This window comes from Danio rerio, chromosome 9 (assembly GCF_049306965.1).
Source record: "Danio rerio strain Tuebingen ecotype United States chromosome 9, GRCz12tu, whole genome shotgun sequence".
In the NCBI taxonomy this organism is placed as follows: Eukaryota; Metazoa; Chordata; class Actinopteri; order Cypriniformes; family Danionidae; genus Danio; species Danio rerio.
This window is the reverse complement of record NC_133184.1, coordinates 57,278,419-57,303,782: the sequence shown is the minus strand read 5'-3', so window position 1 is coordinate 57,303,782 and position 25,364 is coordinate 57,278,419. Positions and strand designations below refer to the sequence as shown.

General features: G+C 35.3%; 1 protein-coding gene across 3 annotated transcripts in view; it reads right to left on the bottom strand.

Annotated features, from left to right (window-relative positions):
- mospd2 (motile sperm domain containing 2) overlaps positions 1 to 25,364 on the bottom strand; it is a 70,809-nt gene that overhangs the window by 17,001 nt on the left and 28,444 nt on the right. For 2 of the 3 annotated variants that reach the window (NM_001007293.2, XM_073911829.1), the window contains 1 exon segment: positions 2,583 to 2,695. In NM_001007293.2, the coding sequence (NP_001007294.2) occupies positions 2,583 to 2,695 (113 nt within the window). 3 annotated transcript variants of the gene reach the window in all.

Genomic DNA, 25,364 nt, shown 5'->3' with positions numbered 1-25,364 from the left:
AACATTAGTCAACTAACAGTGAATGACTTCATTTTCATCAACTAATGTGAACAAATATGATAAATGCTGAAACGTAGACTAATGCTCTGTACAGATTACCTTTTAACGCCAATCTCTGAATAAATACTTTTGGGTCATAGACAAGCTATATATATATATATATACACACACACACACACACACACACACACACACACACACACACACACACACACACAGGCCACTTTATTAGGTACACCTGTCCAACTGCTCGTTTATGCAAATTTCTAATCAGCAGCAACTCAGTGCATTTAGGCATGTAGACATGGTCAAGACGATCTGCTGCAGTTCAAAGTGAGCATCAGAATGGGGAAGAAAGGGGATTTAAGAGAATTTGAGCGTGGCATGGTTGTTGGTGACAGACGGGCTGCTCTGAGTATTTCAGAAACTGCTGATCTACTGGGATTTTCACGCACAACCATCTCTAGGCTTTACAGAGAATGCTCAGACAAAGAGGAAATATCCAGTGAGCGGCAGTTCTGTGGGCGCAAATGCCTTGTTGATGAGGCCAGTGGTCAGAGGAGAATGGCCAGACTGGTTCCAGCTGATAGAAAGGCAACAGTAACTCAAATAAGCACTCGTTACAACCGAGCTCTGCAGAAGAGCATCTCTGAACACACAACACGTCCAACCTTGAGGCGGATGGGCTACAGCAGCAGAAGAGCACACCGGGTGCCGCTCCTGTCAGCTAAGAACAGGAAACTGAGGCTACAATTCACACAGGCTCACCAAAACTGGACAATAGAAGATTGGAGAAACGTTGCTGCTCTGATGAGTCTCCATTTCTGCTGACACATTCAGATGCTCGGCTCACAATTTGGCCTCAACAACATGAAAGCATGGATCATCCTGCCTTGTATCAGCGGTTCAGGCTGGTGGTGGGGGTGTAATGGTGTGGGGGAGATTTTCTTTGGGTCCATTAGTACCAATTGAGCATCAACGCCACAGCCTACCTGAGTATTGCTGCTGACCATGTCCATCCCTTTATGAGCACAGTGTCTCCATCTTCTGATGGCTACTTCCAGCAGGATAACGCAGCATGTCATAAAGCTCAATCATCTCAGACTGGTGAACATGACGATGAGTTCACTGTACTCAAATGGCCTCCACAGTCACCAGAGCTCAATCCAATAGAGCAGCTTTGGGATGTGGTGGAACGGGAGACTGGCATCATGGATGTGCAGCCGACAAATCTGCAGCAGCTGTGTGATGCTATCATGTCAATATGGAGCAAAATCTCTGAGGAATATTTCCAGTAGCTTGCTGAATCTACACCACGAAGGATTAAGGCAATTCTGAAGGCAAAAGGAAGTCTAACCAGGTACTAGTAAGGTGTACCTAATAAAGTGGCCGGTGAGTCTATCAAAATGAAAAGGCAAAAGAATGAATGTCAAAATGACACCACACCTAATTCTGAGCTGTACTTCAACATATCTATTAAGTGATCATGCTAAATGTGAGTTTGTTTGAAATGACGACAACGCTGTCAGTGTGTCTCAACCATGATCCTGGAGGACCACCATTTTCCATGTCTCCTTAAACGCACCTAATTCAGATCATCAGCTCATTAGTGGAGACTGAAAGACCTGTAAACATGAGAAACATGCAGTGCTGGTGCTCCTCCAGGAACGTGGTTGAGAAACACTGCTTTGTCATCGACTGTGTAAAATCTAGCAGTTTAAAGGCAGTAAACATATAAAGATTTAGAAGAAAATTGAGTATTTTGGGGTCAAACTGTGATGCTCAATATATAATCTTTTAATATGTCATCAGTGATTCTTGATCTTAATACTGACAGTAAGTACATGCCCTGTTTCATATTTAATGCATAATTACCGTATGGCAATCGAAATGTAAACTAGCACAGCTCTTGCACTAGTGTTTACCTTTGTCTTTGAACTACCAATTCAGTTTTTAAAAAATATACGCAAGGAATAATTGACGACAGTATAATGTAATACTGTAGTATAATGACAAAAACAGGTAGCAGGAATATAGTGCACTGTCACTTTAAGAGCTGCATGGATCCAATATACAAGTATTCATTGATATACATTGTTCATTTATAACACAACAAAGGTTTATGTGAATATCCACACACTTTTATGCATGTTTATTGCATATTTAAAGGGGGCCTAATATGCAGGAATCACTTTTATGCAGGGTGTAAACCCAGTTGTGTCAGCAGTGTGTGAATATCTCCAGCCTCTAATGGTCAACATGAATTAACTGTGTTTGTTAATCAGACTAGATGAATGAAACACTTTGATTGACATTCTCTCTTTGTACGTGTCATCAGAGGGGGAAAGCCCCGCCCACTAGTGCCCATCTCTCCCTCATTAGCATAAACAGCAGCCCTGAGTGAGAAGCAGCCGTCTGTCCATTAGCCATTAGAGTGTTTGAGCTGCTGAAGATGATGTCAGCATAGACTCAGAGGATTATAGATGTGGAGTTTTAGATGAACGGCGACATAGACTGACAGAAGCGTGAACACACACTCACACTGACAACATGCAGATTAGTTGCATAGCCCTAATATTCACCTGATGTGCATTAATGTGGCCTTGAAAGTGGTGGTAGGTTTTCTGGCTCCCTTCAACCGTACAGATTCTCTGTCAAGCTCTTCCGACCTCTGACCGTCTTCGATAAAATTCACCTGCAAAGAAAACACAACAACGGACATGATTTTACAGTGAGATCAATATCATGAACAAACTCAAATACCGACAAACTGATGCCAGTTTACAATAAATGTTGCATGAACATTGCATAAACGTTGCATAAATGTTTATGTGAAAATGGGAAGTTTTGATAACATCTATGGTAAATTAATTCCACTGTAATTACAGTTTATTAGTCATTGATGTGTTGTTGTTGATCTTAATTTATTTATTTCACATCAGCATTCGTGGAATGAAATTAATTGCAACTCTAGTAGGGGTTATTAAATAAAGTTAAACTAAAATATTAAATTATTATTATTTATCGCAAACCAGTTTGAGTTTCTTTATCTGCTGAACGTAAAAGAAGATATTTTGAAGAATGTTGGAAAGTGGTAACCACTGACTTGTATAGTATTTGTTTTTCCTACATTGGTTATCATTTTTCAACATTCTTCAAAATATCTGCTTCTGTATTCAAAACAAAAAACAAACTCTCGAAAGTTTAATATTGGGGTGAACTTTACCATTTTAAGAGAATAACACCAAATTATTTTGACGAATGTTGGAAACCGGTAACCACTGAACTCCATATTTTTTTCTACAATGGATGTCAATGGTTACCATTTTCCAACATTTTTTAAAGATATCTACATTTGTATTCAAAACAAAGTGAGTAAATGATCTTTTTTGAGTTCCCTTTACAGATAACAAAACCAAATTATTTAATGTTGAAAACCACTGACTCCCATAGTATTTGTTTATGCTACAATGGATGTCAACGGCTACCATTTCCCAAACATTCTTCAAAATATCTACACTTGCATTAAAAAAACACATTTACCATGGTTTCAAGTTAGTAAATAAAAAATCTGGGGGTAATCTATGCCTTTAAAGATAAAAAAAAAAAAAACCTAACTATTTTGAAGATTGTTTGATGCAATTGACTACCATAGTATTTGTTTTTCCTAAAATGGATGTCAATGGCTAACATTGTCCAACTTTCTTCAAATTATTTAGTTTTATATTCAAAACAAAAAGTGAGATTTTTTTTTTGCATGAACTACCCCTTTAAAAGATAATAAAACCAAATTTCTTTGAAGAATGTTGGACACCAGTAACTCCCATAGCATTTGTTTTTCCTACAATGGATGTCAATGGCTACCATTTTCCAACATTCTTCGAAATGTCTACATTTGTATTAAGACACACACATTGACAAAAATTTGGAGTAAATAAAAAAAAATAATAAATAAGGCCAAACTATTACCTTAAAAGATAATAAAACGTAATTATTTTGAATTTGAACCTAATTATTATAAATTGTTGAATACAAATTACTTTCATTGGTATTTGTTTTTCTTACAATGGATGTCAATGGTTATCATTTACCAACATTCTTCAAAATATCTGCTTCTGTATTCAAAACAAAAAACAAACTCTCAAAAGTTTAATATTAGGGTGAACTTTACCATTTTAAGAGAATAACACCAAATTATTTTGAAGAATGTTGGAAACCGGTAACCACTGAACTCCATATTTTTTTCTACAATGGATGTCAATGGTTACCATTTTCCAACATTCTTTAAGATATCTACATTTGTATTCAAAACAAAGTGAGTAAATGATCTTTTTTGAGTGAACGGCCCCTTTACAGATAACAAAACCAAATTATTTTGATGAATGTTGGAAACTAATGACTTCAATAGTATTTGTTTATCCTACAATGCACGTCAATGGCTACCATTTTCCAACATTCTTCAAAATATCTATACTTGTATAAAAAAAAAACGCATTTACCATGGTTTGGAATGAGTAAATCAAACATTTGGGGGTGATCTATGCCTTTACACATAATAAAACCTTACTATTTTGAAGATTGTTTGATGCAATTTACCATAGTATTTGTTTTTCCTAAAATGGATGTCAATAGCTACCATTTTCCCAACATTCTTCAAAATATCTACAGTTGCATAAAAAAACAACACACATTTACCATGGTTTGGAGTGAGTAAATAAATAATTTGGGGGTGAACTATGCCTTTAAAGATAATAAAACCTAATTATTTTGAAGAATTTTGGAAACGGGTAACCATTAACTCCCATAGTATTTGTTTTTCCTACAATGGATGTTAAGGGCAACTATTTTCCAACATTCTTCAAAATATCAACACTTGTATAAAAAACAAAAGAAAAATCACAGAGGTTGGAGTGAGTAAATAAAAATGTATTCCCTCAATCCCTATAAAGAAAGTTGGAAAATGGTAACCATTGACTTTCATATAATTTGTTTTTCCTACAATGAATACCATTTTCCAACATTCTTTAAAGTGTCTACTTTTGTATTCAAAACAAAACGTGAGTAAATGAAATTGATTGGATGAACTGTACCTTTAAAGATAATACAACCAAATTATTTTGAATAATGTTGGAAACCGGTAACCATTGACTTCCATTGTATTAGTTTTTCCTACAGTAGATGTCAATGGCCACCACTTTCCAGCATTCTTCACAATACCTCCTTTTCTATTCAAAACAAAAAGTGAGTAAATATTTTTGGGGAGTTGAACTAATCATTTTAAGGTGATGAAGCTAAATTATTTTTAAGAATGTTGTAAACCGGTAACCATTGACTTCCATAGTATTTGTTTTCCCTACACCTAGATGTCAATAGCTACCATTTTCCAACATTCTTCAAAATATTTACATTTGTATTAAAAAAGCACACACATTTGCAAAGGTTTGGAGTGAGTTAATTAATTTTTTCCTGAACTATCCCTTTACATAAAATATAAAATTATTTTGAAAATGTTGGAAACCGTTGACTCCCATAGTATTTCTTTTTTCTACAATGAATGTCAATTGTAACCAACATTTTCCAACATTCTTCAAAATATCTACACTTTTATAAACAAAACAAAATCACAGAGGTTTGGAGTAGATATAAATTTAATTGCTTAATCCCTATAAAGGTGATAAAACCGTAATTATTTTGAAGAATGTTGAAAAATGGGAACCATTGACTTCCATAGTGATTTTTCTACAATAGACGTCAATGGTTACCAGTTGAACATTCTTAAAAATATCTTCTTTTGTTTTCAAAACAATGTCATTTATTTTTTGCATGAACTATCCTTTTAAAAGAGAATTAAACCAAATTGTTTTGAAGAATGTTGGACACAATTGACTACCCTTTTATTAGTTTTTCCTACAATGGATGTAAATGGTTACCATTTCCCAACATTCTTCAAAATATATATACTCGTATTCAAAACAAAAAGTGAGTAAATACATTTTAAACTGTTCCTTTAAAGATAATAAAACAAATAATTGTAAAGAATGTTGGAAACCAGTAACCATTCCAATAATGTTGGAAACTTGTAGCTATTGACTTCCATTGTAGGACAAAACAAATACTGTGGATGTCAATGGTTACCATTTTCCAACATTCTTCAAAATACCTACTTTTGTAATTAAAAGAAAAAAAGTGAGTATATACATATATATATTTGGATTAACTGTACCTTTAAAGAAAATAAATCGAGGTTATTTTGAAAAATGTTGGAAAACGGTAACCATTGACTACCATAGTATTTCTTTGTCCCACAATGGTTGTCAAAGGTAACCATTTTCTAACATTCTTCAAAATATCTACTTTTGTCTACTATCTATTTTTGTTTTCAAATGAATTATCCCTTTAAAACATAATAAAACCAAATTATTATATTATTATTTGTTTTTCCTAGAATAAATGTCCTATGTTACCATCTGAACATTCTTCAAAATATCTACACTTGCATTGAAAACAAAAAGTTAATTCATTTTTGGTGAAATGTTTCTTTAAAATAATAAAACCAAATTTTCGACTTCCAAAAAAATACTGTGGATGTCAATGGTAACATTCTCCAAAATATCTATGCTTGATTTAGCATGAACTATCCTTTTAAAACATAATAAAATCAAATTATTTAGAAGAATGCTGGATACAATTGACTTTCATAGTATTTGTTTTCCTAGAATAAATGTCAATGGTCACCATTTGAACATTCTTCAAAATATCTACACTTGCATTCAAAACAAAAAGTAAATTAATGTTTTGTGGGATGAACTGTTCCTTTAAAAAATAATAAAACCTAATTTTTGTGAAGAATGTTAGAAACTGGTAACCATCAAATTCCACTGTAGGACAAAACAAATACTGTGGATGTCAATGGTTACCATTTTCCAACATTCTTCAAAATACTTACTTCTTTCATTTAAAAGAAAAAGGGAATAAATAAATTTTTAGATTAACTGTACCTTTAAAGATAATAAATCTAAATAATTTTGAAAAATGTTGGAAACCAGTAACCATTGACTATCATAGTATTTTTTACCCCACAATGGATGTCAATGGTTTCCATTTTACAACATTCTTCAAAATATCTACTTTTGTTTACTATTTATATTTGTTTTTGCACAAACTATCCTTTTAAACCAAATTATTCAGAAGAAAGTTGGATTAAATTTACTTTCATAGTATTGTTTTTCCTACAATGGATGTCAATGTTTACAATTTTCCAACATTCTTCAAAAATATCTACACATGCATTCAAAACAAAAAGTGAGTAAAATTTTGGGGTTTTTTTGGGGGTGGGGGGTGGGGGGTGAACCGTCTCTTTAAAGATAATAAAACCAAATTATTGTGAAGAATGTTGGAAACTGGTAACCATTAACTTCCACTGTAGAAAAAACAAATACTGTGGATGTCAGTGGATACCAGTTTCCAACATTCTTCAAAATACCTACTTTTGTTTACTATCTACATTTGTTTTTGCACGAACTATCCTTTTAAAAGATAATAAAACCAAATTATTCCGAAGAATGTTGGACACAATTGACTTTCATAGTATTTGTTTTTTCTATGGATGTCGATGTGCCATTTTCCAACATTCTTCAAAATATCTACTTTAGTATTCAAACATCAAACTCACAAAGGTTTAGAGTAAGCCAATTTCTGTGAACTACCCCTTTAAATATAATAACCTATGCTTTCATAATGCTCTCATTAACACAACATGCCAAAAACCAAATAAAGGGAATTGAAAACCAGCGCAAATGTGAGAACACAAGTCCTCAAAAGCCAAACAGACAATGAAATCATCCGACTGGGATTTCATGCACCATTTTTAACCAATAAAGGATCTTTCCTCTATTTCTATTTCCGGCCAAACACATGAGAAAGCCGAGAGCAATCCTGCTGAACACACACTTTCTTTGTGCTCTTGCTGCAGAAGTGGGAGAAGCAAAGTTGAAGTAAAACTGACGCGTAACGTTAGCATGACTGAATGCGTGTGAGAGGTCAAGGTCAAAGGTCATCACAGGATTTGACACAACAGAAGCGCATTATAATGATAATGAATATGCATGAGTCCATTCAAGACGCAGATTTGTGAAATATTCTGGACTTTATTCAGTGCTTGATTGAGAAATGAACAGCTGAAAAATCACAGTCCTGCTTTGGATTACATGAAATGTTCTTCAGATATGATTACACTGTATCAAATGTCAGTAAATAAAATCAATCAATCAATCAATCAATCAATCAATCAATCAATCAATCAATCAATCAGTAGTGTATTAGTTGATGCTACACATTACAGGTAATACTACATAAAAAGGTCCCATTGATATGAATGCATTAAACACTATCATCCGTTTTCAACATGACTTGTAGAAATGAAGTTTGTATGTCATAAATCTGTCACAGGAATCGTTTCATGACATTTAATTTCACACAAAATCTTTATACTTTGCTGAATATCCTACTACACTGCAAGTACAATATCAGTAAATTAGTATTTTTACAAATGTTGTGTGTTTTTGGGGTTATTTCTGGTTGTGAATTGCATTATGGGATGTTGATCTCTTAATTAGTGATCAGAAAGCTTCAAAATATCTACTTGTGTGTTTAACAGAAAAAAGAAATGCATATAAAACTGCCCAAGGGAAGATTTTTTGACACCGATTGACCTCCATAGTAGGAAAAAACATGATATGGAAGTCAATTGGTGTCAGAAATCTTCAAAAATATCTACTTTTGTGTTCAACAGAAGAAATGCATATAAAACTGCCTATGAGGAAAGATATTTTGACACTGATAAACCTCTATAATTGGAAAAAAAATACTATGGACATCAATTGGTGTCATAGATTTTCAAATTGTGTAGTTTTGGGTTCAACAGAAGAAAGAAACATCACAACTGCAGAGGGGAAGATACTTTGACACCAACTGAGTTCCATATTAGGAAAAAAATAATATGGAAGTTAATTGGTGTCAGAAATCTTCAAAATATCTACTTTTGTGTTTAACAGAAAGATGAATCGCATAAAAACTGCCTAAGGGAAGATATTTTGACACCAATTGACCGCCAAAGTATTTTTTTCTATTATGGAAATCAATTGGTGCCAGCAATCTTTTAAATATCTACATTTGTGTTCAACAGAAAAAAAGAAACGCATTTAAAACTGCCTAAGGGAAGATATTTTGACACCAGTTGACTTGCAGAAAAGGAAACAAAATATAAGGGAAATCAATTAGTGTCAGAAATCTTTAAAATATCTACTTCAGTGTTCAACAAAAGAAATAAATGCATATAAAACTGCATAAGGGAAGATATTTTGAAACCAACTGACTTCCATAGTATTTTTTTCCCTATGGAAGCCAATTGGTGCCAGCAATCTACAAAATGTCTACTTCTGTTTTAAACTGAAGGGGGGGGGGGGGGGGGGACGCATTAAATTGCCTAAGGGAAGATATTTTGACAACAATTGACCTCCACAGTGTTTTTTCCAATTATGGAAGTCAGTTGGTGCCAGCAATCTTTAAAACACCTAATTTCGTGTTCAACAGAAGCCAATGCAGTTTTATATGCGTTATGTAAAGATATTTTGACACCAATTGACTTCCATAGTATTTTTCCTATTATGGAAGTCATTTGATGGAGCCAATCTTCAAAATATCTACCTTGGAGTTCAAAAGAAGAAAGAAATGCATATAAATCTGCCTAAGGGAAGATATTTAGACACAGTCGACTTTCATAGTATTTTTTTTCCTTTTATGGAAGTCAATTGGTGCCAGAAATCTTCAAAACATCTACTCTTGTGTTCAACAGGAAAAAAATGCATATAATACTGCATAATGGAAGGCATCTTGAGTTTGTAAATAATATAATATATGAGAAATATTAATATCTAGAGAAATAAGTCTGTAAAATAACTGAAAATGTGCTGCAGTTTATTACAAGGTTTTTGTAGTGTAATATACAACACCAACACAGACAATACAGCACTGCACACTATTATAAATGTTCATAAAAGTCACTTTTTCTGACTTTATCAAGGTTAAAAGTTGTTGGAAGAAAGATCAAGCTCCCATAATGCAATTCAAAAGCAGAAATAAATGGAGAAAACAATAAAAACTGCTGATTTACGGATATTTTTTACAGTGTAGAGACACATTTGACAACATAAAGATTATTTCAGTGCAAAATGAACATAATTTCACCCACATTTTAACAAAACATTAAAGCAGACACTCTCTATGTATTAAATGATGGCAACACTTCAGTTTAAGTAACAATTCACACCATTTACTACTGGCTATACTGATCATTTACCATTTGACTATTCAATTTCTGCACCTAAATACCGTTTAAACTCCACAAAAAACATAAACCACCATAACACTGGTATCTTATATTGTATTTATCAATGCAGGTCTTTTTGTTTAATATATTTGATGCACGACTCACAAATCTCACGTCAATCTTCATTAAGTTACTGAATTTGCTAATACTTTAAGTTCTCATTATTAACCAGTGTCTTATTACATGTCTACACTGCAAAAAATGCTTTTCTTACTTAGATTTTTTGTCTTGTTTCTAGTCCAAATATCTAAAAGTTCCTAAATCAAGAAGAATTTTCTAAACAAGCAAAACATATTGCCTTGTTTTGAGAAATATTATGCCAATATTAAGTCAGTTTTTCCCTAAAACAAGCAAAATAATCTGCCAATGGGGTAAGCAAAATAATCTTACGTCAAAAGAAAAAACAAGATTAATTTGCTTACCCCATTGGCAGATTATTTTGCTTGTTTTAGGGAAAAACTGACTTAATATTGGCATAATATTTCTCAAAACAAGGCAATATGTTTTGCTTGTCTAATAAATGCTTCTTGATATAAGAAATTTTAGATATTTAGACTAGAAACAAGACAAAAAATCTAAGCAAGAAAAGCATTTTTTGCAGTGTATTATTAAGATATTAGCACTTATAACATATGATCTTACTCTAATCCAATGCCTAAAGCCAACTACTACCTTAATGGCTACTAATTATGAACTAAGTAAAGGTTTACTGAGCTAAAAGTCTTGTTGATGGTTTGTAATAGTGTGAATTGTACAATTTAAAATAAAGTGTGACCTAAATTACTTGTTACATGTAAAGAACAGGTCATATGGGTTTGTAATATGGCTGTCTTTCAATATAAACAATCTGCAAAGTTGTGATTTTGTCTGAAATTAAAAGTCAGCTCTGAATTTCCTTAAACGAGTCATTATATTCTTGAATCTATAACCTGTTTCCAATCTACGTCAATACAAAGAAACTCATTTGCATAATCTCCGCCTTCCATAAAGTACAAACACTCTGGAATGGGGTGTTCCATTTTAAATAGACCAATTAAAACAGCTGACCAATCAGAGCAGAGTTGGCTTATTGAATGTGGGCGGGGCTTACAGACCTGAATTGATTCAAATGAATCATATGCAAAATGATTCTATTAAATGCAAATTTTAATACAATTTCAAGCATGTTAGGACACTTTAAACACCATATGAGCTGCTCTTTAAAATGCTGTGGATTCCAAAATGTGATGACATTAAAATTTAATTAATAATAACAAGTGGAACCTTAATGTAAAGTGTGCAAATTAATCGGTCATTAGTGATGTAATGATTGGTCTTCGGCAAACGGACAGGAAATGAATCACAGTATTAAATCACAGTAATTAAATAAGAGCATTATTATGTCATCTTTCAAAACAAAAGTCATCGTTTCAGTACAACAATGTCTTATTTCTAACTACAACAAGTGACAGTCAGAATTCAATTCCCAGATGAGATCTAAAATATGGAGTGCAGATATGGACAAATTGACTTCATTTAATGGAGTGTTTAAAGGGACAGTTCACCCAAAAATTATAATTCTGCCATCGTTTACTTGTTAGAAATCAAGTCTTATGTAGGACACAAATAAAGATTCTGACACCAATTGACTTCCATAGTATTTTTTTTCCTATTATGGAAGTTAAATAGTGCCAGAAACCTTCAAAATATCTACTTTTGCATTTAAAAGAAGAAATGCACATAAAACTGCATAAGGCAAGGTATTTTGACACCAATTGACTTCCATAGTATTTTCTTCCCTATTATGGAAGTCAGTTGGTGCCAGCAATCTTCAAATGATCTACTTTTGTGTTCAACTGAAGAAAAAACGCATTTAAAACTGCGTGAGGGGGGATATTTTGACACCAATTAACTTCCATAGTGTTTTCCCCCCAATTATCCAAGTCAATTAGTGCCAGAAATCTTCAAAATATCTACTTTTGCATTTAAAAAACGAAATAAATGCATATAAAACTGCATGAGGGAGAATACTTTGACACCAATTGACTTCCATAGTCATTTTGTTCCCTATTATGGAAGTCAATTAGTGCCAGATATATTTAAAATATCTACTTTTGCGGTCAAAAGAAGAAACGCATTAAACTACATAAGGGAGAGTACATGATGGGTGAACTACCCCTTCAAGTGATTAAATAATGGTTTATAAAACTCACAAGATGCCTAAACATCTGGTCAAAATGTTATAATAGTAATAGGATGATAATAAAAAAGCAGTGAGATAACTGTGGTTTACAGTAGATCCTGTAAGATCTCAGAGCTCCTACACACTAGAAGGAAATAATAGAATTATTAGAGAATAAGGCACATCCGTAAGTGTAACACCCCATTCACACGGGGCTTCAGTGTCAACGCTTGACTGAAGGCGTGTCTGAAGTTGGAACTGACGCGATCATCATATCAGCGTCAGCCAATGAAATTCAGTCAGCAATAGGCCACAGGTTTATTTGCATACAGCGATCTGATTGGCTGACGCTTCCGTCCAACTTTTGCAGCATGCAACGCCACTGAAGCAGCACCGACGGATCCACAATGCAGTTCGGCAACGCCTGACGTCACCCATTCAAAGTGAATGGGAATCGTTGACGCTCCGTGTAAATGGGGCGTAACACTGTGCTTTATTTTCCAATAATTCAACAGCCTGTTGTCAAATGCACCTTAGATATTGATCTGAACTGAATCAACACTGAAATAAATAATGCAAACTCTGCCCTGTACCTGATTCAACATTAAACTGATCTGATAATGACACTATTGTGTTTTAGAGGATACGAATTCATGTCATTTAGCATCATTAGCTATGGTTCTATATGCATTTTGGAATATTGGATAAAACAAAATGCTTAAATGGAAAATTTTGGGATTGCGCATAAAAGACGGCCATTAGTTTATGTATTTACTAATGTAAACTGATAAAGATAGATACCTGTACAGCAATTATAAATCACAGCTCATAGTATATAGCTCATATATAAATATAAAATCCTAAATCATGCTCGTTAACATTAATGCACTGCGAGTTAACATGAACTAACAATGAATGATTTTAATCACATTAATGTTGGTAAAGATTATTGTAATGTTTTATTGTTTGTAAATGCATTAACCAACCAAAAGTAATACCATCTTATTGTAAAGTGTTACCTAAAAGACTAATGATTGATTTAAAAAGAAAATATGATAAAGAATCATTACATCTGTCCATATTTTAATGCACAGAACTTTAATCCACACAAAAAAAAAATGAATGTATTATACATTTCCTGTGGTAAATGGAAAACAAAAATGTGGTAAGCTTTGACTTCCACAGTTTCAATCCAACAATATTTCTGTGCATTGTGCAATATTGCATAACAAATACACAGAGATGTGCATGAATATTAAAAATGCACTTAAATTCAGGAGCACAACTGAGCAGGATAAAATTGATCTCATTTATTAGAGAATAAAAAGACCACCATGACTTCTCCTACATTCTTCTGTCTGGTATTTGCGGCCAGATTATCAGGAAGTGACTACTTTGTTTCTGAATAATTGGAAACGCTGCTTTATTCGCAAATATTTTATGCAATATTCCAGTTTTAAATCTAATTTGCATCTTTGAATGACAACATATCTAATGGTTGACTTGTTTTTTCCCTTATTATATCCACAAAAGCTGCTTTAGAACAATCAGTATTGCATAAAATGCATTAGAACAAAACAGGACTTGACTAAGAACTACTAGTTAATTAGTAATTATTAAAGCTATGGTAATTAATAACCTTAACTTTTCTGATTTTGATTGAAATGCAATAAGGTGCACCTTTTGTAAAGCTGCTTTGAAACAATAATTGTGAAAAGCACTATACAAATAAACCTGAATTGATTTTTCAGTAATGCTTTAGAGAAATGCTATATTAATCCAGTGTGTAGGAGCTCTTTACACAATAGCAACTCAAAGAAAATAAGATAAAAGTGCTAAAATCAGTTCTTCATTCAGCCTGAATGATCAAATAAACCCCGTAACCAGACGGTAGTTTGTTCAAACACGACTCAAGCGATGTGAAATGCCACTTAAATGCATTAAAAGGAGCGTGAAATTGTGGCTGGTGTTGAAACGGAGCGGACACAGGTGATGGTTCTGGAAACTGCAGGCACTTGAGGTGGAGAAACAGCTACAATGTCTTAGCAGTCCTTGTTTTAAGACAAACAAAGAAGGACATCAGACAAAATAGCCAAAAATAAATAAATCAATCAAGCACAACGGTGAGCTTCTGCCATGCAATTTTTGCTTGTTGCCATTGGGATTAAAGTGTTTCAAGCTGATGATCAAATTAAGCAAATGAATCACTTTGATTGGAAGCCAAAAATAAATTAATTAATAAAAATACATAGATTAAGCACTCTTTCACTCAAGTGACTTTTTACTGCTGGTTAAGGCTACTTATTGTAAATGAGCTGAATCAACACAATTCTTGAGTATTTTGTGGGGACAACTTAATTGTATTTACAAAATTAAGTGGATTGGACAAATTAAGTTAACTTAAAGGTACAGTAGGTGATCTACCTAAATACTAACGTCAGCATACTAGCACTAAAAACGCACGTCCCTCCCTTCAGTCCAAAGCCACACCTTCTTAAGTCATGAACATGCACCAAATAGATGAACATAGACAATCTAATATAACACCAAATCATGACATTCACCAGTTAGACAACTTTATAATTTGTTATAATTCCAAACATGCAGGGCTCTCCGATGTAAGTGCGACGTTTAAAGCTCATGGCACAAAAGCATTAGGTGCATGTCCGAATCGCCTTTTGCTATTTTAAGGATGGATAAAGACTCTCTGCGCCCTGGTGCATGGTCTAACAGGGTTGTGCTTATTTTCTTAATGAGTTCTGGATGTGATTAGAGCATAGCTTGCATTAAAACAATCAGAGTCTCGTCTCTCATTCCCTTTAAGAGTCAGTTGTGTCGCTCCATGGCAGATTTGCTATTTACATGGCGGACTTTGTGGGCTCTATTTTGACGGTCCATGCACAAAGCGTAAAGCGCAGGGCGCAAACGCTTTCAGGGCATGTCAGAATGCATTTTTGCTAATTTAAGGACGGGAAAATCCGCTTTGCGCCGTGGCGCATGGTCTAAAAGGGTTGAGTTTATTTTCTTAATGAGTTATAGGTGTGTTTTAAGAATAAACCAAATAAATCAGAGTCTCATCTCCCATTCCCTTTTAGAGCCAGCTTCCATAAGCGCATTCGCTATTTACAGGACGTAAAGTAAGTGGAAGTGGAAAAACTGAGCATTTCACAAACAGTTAACAGTTTTTTTAACAGAAAACAGTTAAACAGAGCATCTACTGCATGAGAATGAGAGATAATTGATCTACTTTCACTTTCGCTCTTGGAAAGGGAAACCTTGTACGCACAGACATCAATTAACAATCAATAATTAATTGCGTTTGTTAAGCGCAAATATTCGTCTCAACTATTTCTAAATTCAGTTCTAATTTCCAGCAAACGAATAAATGAACAATAATGACCAAGTGTGTTCAAAAACCTGAGTTATATCCTAATACACATGCTGTGCCCCATATGGTCTAAAACCAGGTGGGCAAATCTAAGCATGTTTTTAATAAAACAAATATAAATATGGATATAATAAATAATACTGCTAATAATAATAACATTGTACAAAAGCAAATTGTTATGAATGAACTGAAAAAGCCTCCCGAGATGAAGAAGACATGAAGGTAGTGATTTTTCATATTTATGAAGGCTGGAAAATAATATGTTTTGTAATATTTTAATCCTTTATATTTATATTCTATATCTATTCTTATTATATCCTATATATATCCTTAAAATTAAAATGTTTTCATCTGTAAAGATATTTGCGTATTGTTCTACATCTTGTGTGTAGGCTAATAAGCAGTGTGTAAGCGAGGCGCAACTCTGTACTGGAGTTTAGACCGGGTTCGTTTTGAACTAGTGAAAAATCTACTATAGTTTCTCAAAATAGCAACGCGCCAGCAGTACGCCTCCCTTTTTAGACCAGAATGCCTATGGGCGCACATTTGAGCGCAAATGCATTTGCTATTTAAACGACTCTGTGCAAAACAGCAAAACGACACTTGCGTCAAGCTGAAACTAGCAAATAACATTTGCGCCGCATTGCGCTGGGTGTATGATAGGGCCCTGTAAGTGTAGAAACTGAACGCTTCACTAGTGAGAAAACAGTTAAACAGAGCATCTGCAGCGCGAGGATAAAGAACGAGCCTCCTCCATTCATCCTCTTTCTCTTTACTTTCACTCTTTACTCCTTTACTTTGGTGAGAAAACGGTGGAAACTCACTCCACTGAACACATCCATCAGCCCACATATTTAATTTCCTTTGCAAAGCACAAAGATTTGTGTCAACACTATTTCTAAATTCAGTTGTAATCTCCACCAAAGGAATAAAAATGAGCAATAATAATGAAGTGTGCTCAGAAAACGGAGTTATATCCAAACACACGTCCTGTTCTTATTCCCCATATGGTGAAGCAGACGTCTCCAAAACCTCACAGCTGGACACATCTGAACTAGTTCTTATTAAAACGAATATAAATATGCATATAATAAATAATACTGATAATCATAATAACAATATACAAATGCAATGTGTCTGATAATGACTGCTTAATTACAGTAGTGATTCTAAAATAATAATTCTATTACATTTAGCCTGGTTCCTAGTGAATGTGTGCGAAAAAAATAAAATTAATTAATCAAAATAACTGCACACAGCAATAGTTTCAAATGAATATCACCGCAAAGCACAGCAGTTAAAACATGAACATATAATATACGCAATTACAACTTACTTCTGCATTGAGTCCTCTTTGTGGATTCAGAATTAAATGTTTAGGATTGAATTTCTCATGCAGATGTTGGAAGAGAAGTGCTGACATTTTGAGCTCAGATGAAAATAAAATCACCAACTAGCGCCTTTAAATAGTTAATGACGTTCTCATGACGGAAAATAAACTCCATACGAAAAGACTAAAGAGATTCATTCATACTGAATCAATCATGCAGAGAGTTTGAGTGATCAATGAGATGTTTGATCACACACCCACACACTATTAGCATGTCCATTTGAACGACAGGGCCATTAACACAAACACAAGCTCAGAGGTGGTCAACCCTGTTCCTGGAGATCCACCTTCCTGCAGATTTCAGTTGCAACCCATATCAAACACACCTGCCTGTAATTATCACGTGGTGTTCAGGTCCTAATTAACTGGTTCAGGTGTGTTTGATATGGGTTGCAACTGAAATCTGCAGGAAGGTGGATCTCCTGGAACAGGGTTGGCCACCCCTGCACTAGCTGATGAGACGGAGGTTTTGTGTGTAAAACATCATTATTTGATCAGATCACAGCAGAGTGATTACGACTGATAATGGTGAACAGTTCAGCACTAATCAAGCACTGAGGTTTGAAAAGCTGATTGAGGATCTATATTGAACTCATTTTAGCACTATAGATGAGAATTGAGCATGTGATTAAAATGATCCAATCATCTCACTTCAAAGGTTAGGGATGGCTCGATACACTAATTTGAGATTGGGCACAATATTAAAATGTAATAATACCATGGTATCAACACTACATCTATACCATAGGTGACAAATAACCAGCCTCAAGTTGAATTTTCAAGTGAATGTCACAAAAAATAAAAACAAATACATACAATAAACAAAGGCAAAGATTATTCGCATCCAAAATAAGTTTTTCTTGGCATAATATATGTGTTTTATATATGTATTTATGATGCATATGTGATACATACACATGCATAGATATTTGCATTTATATATCATTTGTTTCATGTACACATACTGTATATCTAAATATAAATAAACATTTTCTCAAATATATCTATTAGAGGTGTCAATCTACACTGGTCTCACGGTTCGGTTATGATTATCATGCCATCGATTCAGTTCAATTTGATATCTCGGTGTATTAACGGTGCTTTCCATACACAGTTTTATATTTTCTTTACAGCACAACAATTCTTGTATTAAAATGCATGAATATATTTAGAAACTATTTGTAATACAATTTTGTCCGTTAATACAGGCAGATATATAAACTGCCCCTTTAAACAACACGAGGATTTATAGCAAATCAACTAATATAGATATCCCGCTTGCTGTCTGAGCCTTGTCTAGCGAGTTCTTTCTTACAGCCCGTTGATTGGTCACTCGCTCAACAGAAAGGGCTGCGATTGGCTCTTATGCGCTGGTGCTCTTTACAGATGATAAACACTGATAAACGGCAGCGGCGATCACAGCTGATCTCTGATAGACACGGTGGAGAAAACTCTGCAGACACGCGCTTGTGTCTATATCCAGAAGTATCGCTGTAACAGCCGAGAGGAGAGGAAAAGTCACGCCAGCAGGTCAAATGGACCACAGTGAGAGAGAGAAATGGAGTACTTTCATTTTCTCAATTGCAGTAAAATAGGGGCTTCTGCTGTAAGCCAGTGAAAGACTGTCCAGCAAACACACATGCAGTGAAATTGTGCAGTTTCTGCATTTTTAAATAGTTGGAGCTTTGTTAATACTCGCCTCCCTCACTATAGTAAGCTACAGCGACAAAGTGCATATGAGATTAGTACGTTAGTACATAATGACATTTACATTTAGTCATTTAGCAGACGCTTTTATCCAAAGCGACTTACAAATGAGGACAAGGAAGCAATTTACACAACCAAGAGCAACAATGAATAAGTGCTGTAGGCAAGTTTCAGGTGTGTAAAGTGTAAGAAGCAAAACATTAGCCTTTTTTTTGTAGTTAGTAGAGGAGTCAGAGAGGCAATTGCATATTAGTAAGAAAAATGGAGACTAAATAGTTGAGTTTTAGTGGTTTCTTGAAGACAGCGAGGGACCAACTGGGCAGATTGAACGCGAGAGTTCGGGAAAGTGATTTCTTCCCTCTTTGGGATGGAACCACGAGGCGACGTTCATTCACAGAACGCAAGTTTCTGGAGGGCACATACATCTGCAGAAGTGAGAGCGAATAAGAAGGAGCAAAGCCAGAAGTCGCTTTGTAAGCAAACATCAGAGCTTTGAATTTGATGCGAGCAGCAACTGGCAGCCAGTGCAAACGGATGAGCAGCGGAGTGACATGTGCTCTTTTAGGTTCATTAAAGACCACTCGTGCTGCTGCGTTCTGGAGCAGTTGAAGAGGCTTGATAGAGTTAGCTGGAAGCCCGGCTAGTAGAGAGTTGCAATAGTCCAGTCTGGAGAGAACAAGAGCTTGAACAAGGAGTTGAGCTACATGTTCAGATAGGAAGGGTCGGATCTTTCTGATGTTATAGAGTGCGAATCTGCAAGATCGAGCAGTTCTAGAGATGTGGTCAGAGAAGTTTAGTTGGTCATCAATCATTACTCCAAGGCTTTTCACCATTTTGGATGCAGTAATGGTTGCCCCGTCCATCTGAATTGAAAAGTTATGATGTAGAGTCGGGTTGTTATTATTACTGGTTATAACTGGTTATTATTATTACTGAACCGATACCGAATTTTCCGTGTCTGCATCGCGATGCACCGAAGAAACAATTAATGTTGACACCCCTAATATCTATGTCTCTGATGTCAAAACAAACATTTATTATGGATACGATCCATTTTTTGCCCAGCACTAATATAAACGTATCTCGGCATCGTCCCATGCAGTGTTAGGGAAAGTTACTTCTTGAAGTAATGCATTACAATATTGAGTTACTCCCCAACAAATGAACTAGTTGCATTACTTAGTTTTTATGGTAAGTAAAAGCTAGTTTTAGTTAGTTTTTATGGTCAGTAATGCGTTAACCTTTTGTGTTACTTTTGATTACCTGGCTGAGGCTTGATCTCTTTCAGAACTTTTTTTTCTCTTTTTATTTGAATAGAGGAGTTCTGCAGTTAACTACACACTATATAACCTACACCTACATTTACATAAAAAACACATTAAAAATATTTTGATAATGTTATCTCAGAACTTCCTAACCCTAGATCTATACATGCCGTATATACAGATTACTAAAAGTTTAAAGCAATGTGTTTGCTACTTTAGTACTATTTGTCTTAAAGGGCACCTATTTAACCCCTTTTCCAAGATTTAATACAAGTCGTTTGTGTCTCCAGAATGTGTCTGTAAAGTTTCAGCTCAAAACACCCATCAGATCCTTTATTATGCCTTTCAGAAGATTAGAATTCTCTGCTCTGAGCACACTGTAGTTGTTTTTGGTGCCTGTGCCTTTAATGCTGGTTCTCCCTGCCCACCGTTCCCATGTGTCTGTCAGAGTGTGCCTCAATCTCTGCCTCGGCTGCACTGGATAAACAGCACAGTGACAGACATTAAGGAACCAGATCTCATATGTGAGAAGTAAAAACTTTACCAATGATTATTTGATGTATTTGTTGTGGAGTTGCAACGATAAGTGACACAATGGTTTTACAAAGTTGTTCTCACACACACACACACACACACACACACACACACACACACACACACACACACACACACACACACACACACACACACACACACACACACACACAAACACAAACACAAACACAAACACACACACACACACACACACACACACACACACACACAAACACACCAGGATTGAAGCATCTTTTGTTATAATTGTATATGTATAAATGAAAAATGTATATATTTAAATAATTAATCTGGGGTTGCCACAGCGCAATGATCGGCTAACTTATACAGAATATGATTTATGCAGCGGACGCCTTTCCAGCTGCAACTAATCTATGGGAAACATCCATACACACTCATTCACATTCCTACACTATGGCCAATTTAGCTTATTCAATTCACCCATAGCGCATGCCGCATGTCTTTGGATTTGTGGGAAACCGGAGCACCTGGAGGAAACCCACGCAGCACGGGGCTAAGAAAGACACTGACTAATATAAAAAAGAAGACTACATTTCTTAAATAATGACTTTAAAGCTATAAAATGACCGGAATAATCAGGAGATGATCCGCGCTGAGCAGCAACGTCACTTTAATGTAAAGATATTTTCCCACAGCCGCGGGAAACACAAGTTGCAAAGGGAAAGCAACGATTTGCAGCAGATTCGGGAGCAAATTAAAAATCCCACCACTTGTGCGTGCACGGCTCTTTGTTTATTTTAAACCTAATGTGCTTTTAGAACATTTTGTATGTTACAGTGAGCCTGCAATGCATTAAAACATTTCCTTGCAGCAACAATTGGCAGTATGCGCAAATTCTCTCTCTCACACACATGCGCGCGGTCAAGCACAATTACTATGTATTTTAACAAATATTTAATTTCATGTTAATAGGTCTAAATAATAGCCTATATTTAAAAATATATTGCTACTGTAACCTATTGAACAATCTGCAGTTTCGCGGCTCAATCGCTGTGAACAGCTGTGTCTCATTTCAGAGCTCTTTCAGTTCTCAAGTTGTCATGGTAGCACACAACGTAATCGATGCATCTATGCTCGACTTTTAAGGTTTCACGACAGAAACGTGCACGAGCAGTTATCTAGATTATTTAAACTCAGACTAGTCAGATCAAACGATCTTCAACTTGCTGTTATGGAACCAATTTAAGCGTGGACGTTTAGTTCAGCTCTTTGAAGTCAGGCTTTTGACTTTAATCCCCGCTTTTCTTAACCACTTTTATGAAATAGCCCCCTGGTTGCTTTGCGCACGTCCTGGCTTGTTGATATTATTATACGCGTTACCACAGAGACGTGTTAATATGCAGGTTTCACTCAATTCTGGAAAACTGGACTCCTACGTCAAGTCGCGGTGGGCTTTAAAATGAGAGGGATTTGGATGCTATTTTAAAGTCAGAAAAAAAAAAAAGAAACTGATTGTGTTTATAGATCAACCCAATATGACTGTGGACACTATACCTACACACAGCTGTCTAAACAGCACACAAAAGATGATTTTCATCAGGTGCCCTGTAAAATCACCGTCCAGTGAGATTTATTTCCCCTTTCTTTGATGCGTTTGAAATAATGAACTCATTCTCTAATTGACTGATTGATTCATTGTGACAACTTTAATTTCAATTCAGCAATTTATTTCTTAAAAGCGAATGATAAAAGCAAAAAGTAATATAATACGTAATTTGTTACTTGTAATGTGTTCCTATGCATGTGCGACAAAGGCGGAAGATGCAGAAGAAATGTCAAAACCATCCGCAGCAGTTTATTAGTTTATTATTCAATGCTAAACAACCACTCTTAAGGTTGATTTATACTTCTGCGTCAAACGCCGGCGTATGCTACGGTGCTGACGCATAGCCCTTCACTGTGGCCATCGGCGTCGCTGACGTGCACCTCTCAAAAATTGTAACTACACGTCGCAACGACGCGTAGCGCAAGCTCTGTGATTGGTCGGCTTGGTAGCGCTGAAGAGTCTGGGCGGGACCGAGAGCCGCATGAATGGTGCGAGCCTGATGGAGCGATTGTTTACAAGTGTGGAGTCCCGTGAAGGAGCTCCGGATGGAAAGTTTTGTTTTGTGTTTACCTCATAGTTAAAGTTGTTGCACGTCCGCCGGTTCCTGCCTCAAAATGAGCGAGTTTGAGCCACTTGTACATCCCGGAAGTGTTCAGGAAAACAAAACAGCAGCGAAGAAACTCGACACAAAGGAACATTTACACCTCACTGCCCACTAGTGTTTCGGAAGTGTTAATGCAGACCAACAGAGACAGCGCGCAGAAGTATAAATGCACAGCCACGCACGTTGCCTGCGCCATGGGTCACGCTGGTCACTTGACGCAGAAGTATAAACCAGGCTTAAGAGCTCATCAGAAAGCAAAATGCAGGATACACAGATTAAATTCATTCTGCAGCACCCCAAAGACAACTTAAGTCTGTTTATTTGTATTTTTTTGATAATTTATCGAGTTCATTGTGAAATTTTCAAGATATGTTTGTAATATGGAGGTAACAAACACATTTAGACTGCCAAGTTTTGTGTTTAATGCATGTTTACATATCATGTCTTATCACTCAGTTCCCACTGTAATTTATTTTTTTCCTAAAGTGAAAGAATAGCAACACTATTTAATCATCATCTGATTATGCAGGTTAAAATTGTTTAAAATTATGAGTTTTTTTCCCTAGTACTAGGTACAGCATATCCCTACTTGAGGTTATTATAAACTTTACAACTGAATGGCAAAATGATTTTGAATTAATTAATTAATTAATCATGTTGTTTTACTTATTTATCATGTTATGCCTGTGCAATTAATCAATTTAATTTCAGTTTTGATTGTGATCATGAAGCGATGAATCAGTATAATGTGGTTTGATCAGTCTGCCTTTATTCCTGTGCAAAATTCAGTTTCATTTGTAAATCTGTAAACTCATGCAGCATTCCTTTTGCAGTACGAGACGTCTAATCTAACATACAAAAACAGATCGTCTCTGACTAGATCATCCAGCTCTAGTTTTTGCTGATGCTATTTAACCTGATCACGCCATTTATTATCTCACTGATAAAGAGGCCAAAAGAAAGCATTCGAGATTGCAAGAAAAAAGGAAATGCAGTGTATAGTCTCAGACATGTTTCTGCAGCACAACTTCCTGCTGCGGCTCAGATAAGATCAAATGCTTGATCAATTTCTGCCAATCAGTGCAAAATAATAAGCCTGCATCAGCAAATCAGTTCACACCACATGAACCATTGTGTTGCGTCACATCTCTCCTCTACAGTCATCCAGCATTGGTTAGTAGTTATTGCTGATGTTAAGCTGATTTCATGAGGTGTATTATTATCTCACTAATGAAGAGAGTCAAAGGGCAAGAGAGAAAAGGGCAGGGATGGGCGATATGGATTGATTATATCAGGGATTCCCAAACTTTTTTATTCCGGGACCCACCTAGGCAAGTAATTTAATCTCAAGACCCAGCATAATATTTTAATATGGAAAAATGGGTAAAAAATGTATCCATTCAAAGCAGTCAAAAATATATGGTGTGTGGTTTTTTGGATTTTGCGATTTGATATGCACAAAATGAGGCTCGAAGGGCTTTTTGTGGGATGCTGGCTGTAACTGTGATCAATTGTTTGTTGAAAAAGATACTCTTCTTTTTTTAGAAGAGAATATGATCAACCTTTGATCAAGCCCCTTGATTATGATCAAGCCCCGTCACATTGCAGTAAATTCCACTGCTAGTGTAGTCATAAGAAACTAAATCGCTTTTTGATCGACTACTACAAGCTGGGAAAACGTCAGATAAATATGCCAATGCAATTAACGTTACTGTTGAATAGATCTAATATTTACACATTTGCTTGGGGAAGGACTGATGGGGGTAGTTACATTACTATTACTATTTTCCATAACGTCCAGGCCCGGCCCTAACCAATTTAGCGCCCTAGGCAAGATTTCAGGTGGCGCCCCGTCACATCGCAGTAAACTCCACTGCTAGTGTAGTCATAAGAAACTAAACAGCTTTTTTATCGATTACTACAAGCTGGGAAAACGTCAGATAAATATGCCAATGCAGTTAACATTATTGCTGAATAGATCTAATATTTACACATTTGCTTGAGGAAGGAATGAAGGGGTAGTTACATTACTATTGCTATTTTCCAAAACATCTATGCCCTTCCATAACATTAGCTGACGTAAAACTAACAGACAGCACTATAGCTATTTAATGATTAGCAATGTTATGTCATGTCTATCAACGTTGGGATGTTAAAATATGGGACAACAAATAGCTTCAAATAATAGAACAACAGCAAACAATAGAAAATATTGACAATAAAATAAAAGGTTTAACCTATTAAAATCAATGGCCTATACAGAAATTAAATAAAGCTATAAAATCCATTTAACTTTTAATTGTATTTGCATATTGATTAAAGTTACTATTGTTATTTAGTGAA